The following is a 3,013-nucleotide window of genomic DNA, read 5'->3' as shown; positions in this document are numbered from 1 at the left end:
GCCTCCTCTTAAGATGTGAGTTATCACACAGCATGCTTGTTAAAGTTGATGCATTTGGCTATTGATGATTACATGTAGTGGATAGTGAGGGTTTGCACCTCTTTTGAGTAAAACGAAAGAGTTCTGGCTGTGGTAAGATCTGTATGGAAGCACGGTGACGCAACACTGCCATCTAGTGAAAACCTTCAACATGTCTGACAGCAGTCGTCATGAAGGCAACAGTTTGAAGAGGATATTTTTTATTACTGCAAATACTCCATTAAATTGCATTTAACACAGAATAACCACTTATTGCCCCCCTTGTGGTTTAATTTAAAGCCTAATTAAAACAAGTTAAAAAAATACGAGCAGTGCAAGTGTATTTTCATTCAGGAGTCTTTGCACATCATAATCTATGTTCTCTATTTACAGCAAGTAGCTCTGGCCAAAGAGTTTGAGAGTCTGGTGCGAGCAGACAAGAGGTTTGAGATCTGCGCTGAAGTCATCATGGGACTGGTCTGCTTCAGGCTCAAGGTAACAGCATCCAACTGCTAGAATTTGTTATTTCCTGTTTCACTGTAGAAGATCAGAGCTGAGTTTATGCAGTCGGGCTGTGACATACACGGAATGCCCGTGTTGTACTTTTGCACACATTACTCACCTAAAAAACAATTATCAAACATGCATGTAATGTAAATCCTCAGCTAAGAGGTTTAAAATTCTGCTTCTTTTTAAATGTGATGTGATATATATGGAAAAACATGTGTAGATAGTCTGGCCCTTCTGCCCCTATTCTGTCCTTTTAAGCCATAGACTTTGTACTCTAGAAATTTCCACCTTAAAAAATCCCAATTTTACTCAGTTGTAACTCCACTACTGTAACGAGAAAATGAACACATTTGCATTCTATAGACAAAAGAAACATGACAGAAATTTTGAAATACAATAAACATTCTGGGCTGCAAGGTGGCGCAGCACTGTTGCCTCGCTGCTAGAAGGTCGCCGTCCCAGTGACGACACCCAGGATCTTTCTGCATGGGTTCTCTCCAGGTTCTCCGGCTTCCTCCCACAGTCCAAAAACATGTTGAGGTTAATTGGTGATTCTAAATTGTCCGTAGGTGTGAATGTGAGTGTGCTTGGTTGTCTGTCTCTAAGTGTAGCCCTGCGATAGACTGGTGACCTGTCTAGGGTAAAGGCAGATCATTGTTAAGAACAAGTAGTACAAGGTGGCCTCTTCAGTGAATTTGTGATGCTTGGCAGCCTTCAAAAGGCAGTATTATTATAACATGGTCAGTACTTTAATTAGCCATCTAAGTGTGCAAGTACAAGCCAGACAAAAAACCTGGCTGTTGTCAATCTGAATAACATGATCCCTTCCCTGCTTCCTCCTCTCAGGGCTCCAATGAGCTGAATGAGAACTTGCTGAAGCGCATCAACAAGAACAGAGAGATCCACCTGGTGCCTTGCCAGCTCTCCGAGCGCTTTGTCCTGCGCTTTGCCATCTGCGCACGCAGCACCGAGTCGTGCCACGTCCAGCAGGCGTGGCGCCACATCACACAGCTGACCTTTGAGCTTCTGCAGGAGCCCACTCATTGACCAAAAGGTTGGGAAGAGGCTGTCCACTCTGATGCCTAAACGAGGACCAAAGTTTGGACGAATATTCCAAGTTTTGTTTTGCAGATGTAAAATGTCACAAAGAGAAGGAGCGATAATTTCACTTCACAGTTGGGTGTGTTTCTGTCTGCAATCAAGTGTCCAGTTTGGCTAGCAGTTGTCATTATTGTGCTTTTTGTTTTTTAAATTTTGTTTTGTTTTGTTTGTTGGGTGTTGCATAATGAGGTTTATGAAAATACAAATCTATAAAAGAAAAAACAAGAAAATTAAAAAGATGCAGGTTCCAAATATTACATTTTATATCTGCAACTTTTCCTTCCATATACTTAGCTTCACTGTTCAGTGATTGTGCTATTGTCCTTATCATAGTGCACTTATCTCCCTGCTGGTTTGGTTATGCTGGTTGTGTGACTTCTGTGTATCAAATATAGCTTGGAGTGAAGTTTTGCTTTGTTGGAATGGGGAGATTCTTTTTATTTTTTTTGAGTTGCGCACTGAATGTATTGTACGCTGTGTGGTTGAATGAGTCAATGTGTGTCTACAATTTCTGTAGGTGCTCTTACAGACCCAGCTTCATGATTTATGTCTATGTTTGTGGTGCATGGAGGGATTCATAAAGTGTTGCAAGTGGTCAAATAATTTATCAGTTCACCCCCCCTTTACAAGTGCATTAATAAATTACCTAATTTGCAAAAAAATAGTTTTGTTTGATATTTAGCAGCAGAAAATCAATTTAATTTTTTACTATTGTTTTTTACTACAGAATTCTTATTAATTCATATCGTGTCTTATGCACAGTGGGTCTGTGTTTCCTAAACTGTAGTACAAGACAATCACTCAATCGTTATAAGTCAGTGGGATGAGAAGGAAATTAGACTACTTTGTGGGTAAACCAAACTAGTATTGTTTCTTTTTACTGAGCTTTTCCCCATTTGTTTGAATATATCCTGTGTTCTATTATATTTCTGTGTTAAGATGGAAATAAATGATCAAATGACTAGAGTTAAAAGAATAATGTTTAAACCTAGGTTGTGTAAATTCTCTCACTTCACAAACTCTACGCTCATATCGTCTTGCTCAAGTGGGTCATTGTGTGTACCATGAATCTGGGATCTTCCCTCACATTACATCATCACCTTTGTTTAACTCTAAACCTCGAGATGTAAGACAACTTCTCATGATGAACAAATGTGACTAAAACAAATGTCCTGCCTATTTACCTTCATGATTTAGAGTTTTACACTGACTTTCAGGAGATATGTAAAATCTGTGGTGTGACAACACCGCACCACCTTGTTGTTGATTCCTATGATTGTGTCATCAGCTGCAGATACTGATTCAGGTGTTCTATTTTTTGACTTGGCTGTGGGCTGCATGCAATGGTGTGGGTTTATTTGAATAAAGTCTGCTGTAGTCTGCA

General features: G+C 39.7%; 1 protein-coding gene across 1 annotated transcript; it reads left to right on the top strand.

Moving 5' to 3' along the window:
• Window positions 1-411: 411 nt before the first annotated feature.
• LOC103370887 (aromatic-L-amino-acid decarboxylase-like) lies at window positions 412-3,013 on the top strand (the record flags this gene model as incomplete). Its single annotated transcript, XM_008300072.1, has 2 exons — window positions 412-513; window positions 1,375-3,013. Coding segments are annotated over 2 exons (303 nt in total), but the record flags the coding sequence as incomplete, so codon positions are not given.

This window comes from Stegastes partitus, unplaced genomic scaffold, assembly GCF_000690725.1.
Source record: "Stegastes partitus isolate 25-593 unplaced genomic scaffold, Stegastes_partitus-1.0.2 Scaffold1495, whole genome shotgun sequence".
Classification (NCBI taxonomy): domain Eukaryota; kingdom Metazoa; phylum Chordata; class Actinopteri; family Pomacentridae; genus Stegastes; species Stegastes partitus.
The sequence above is the reverse complement of the archived record's forward strand: the minus strand, read 5'-3'. Positions and strand labels throughout refer to the sequence as shown.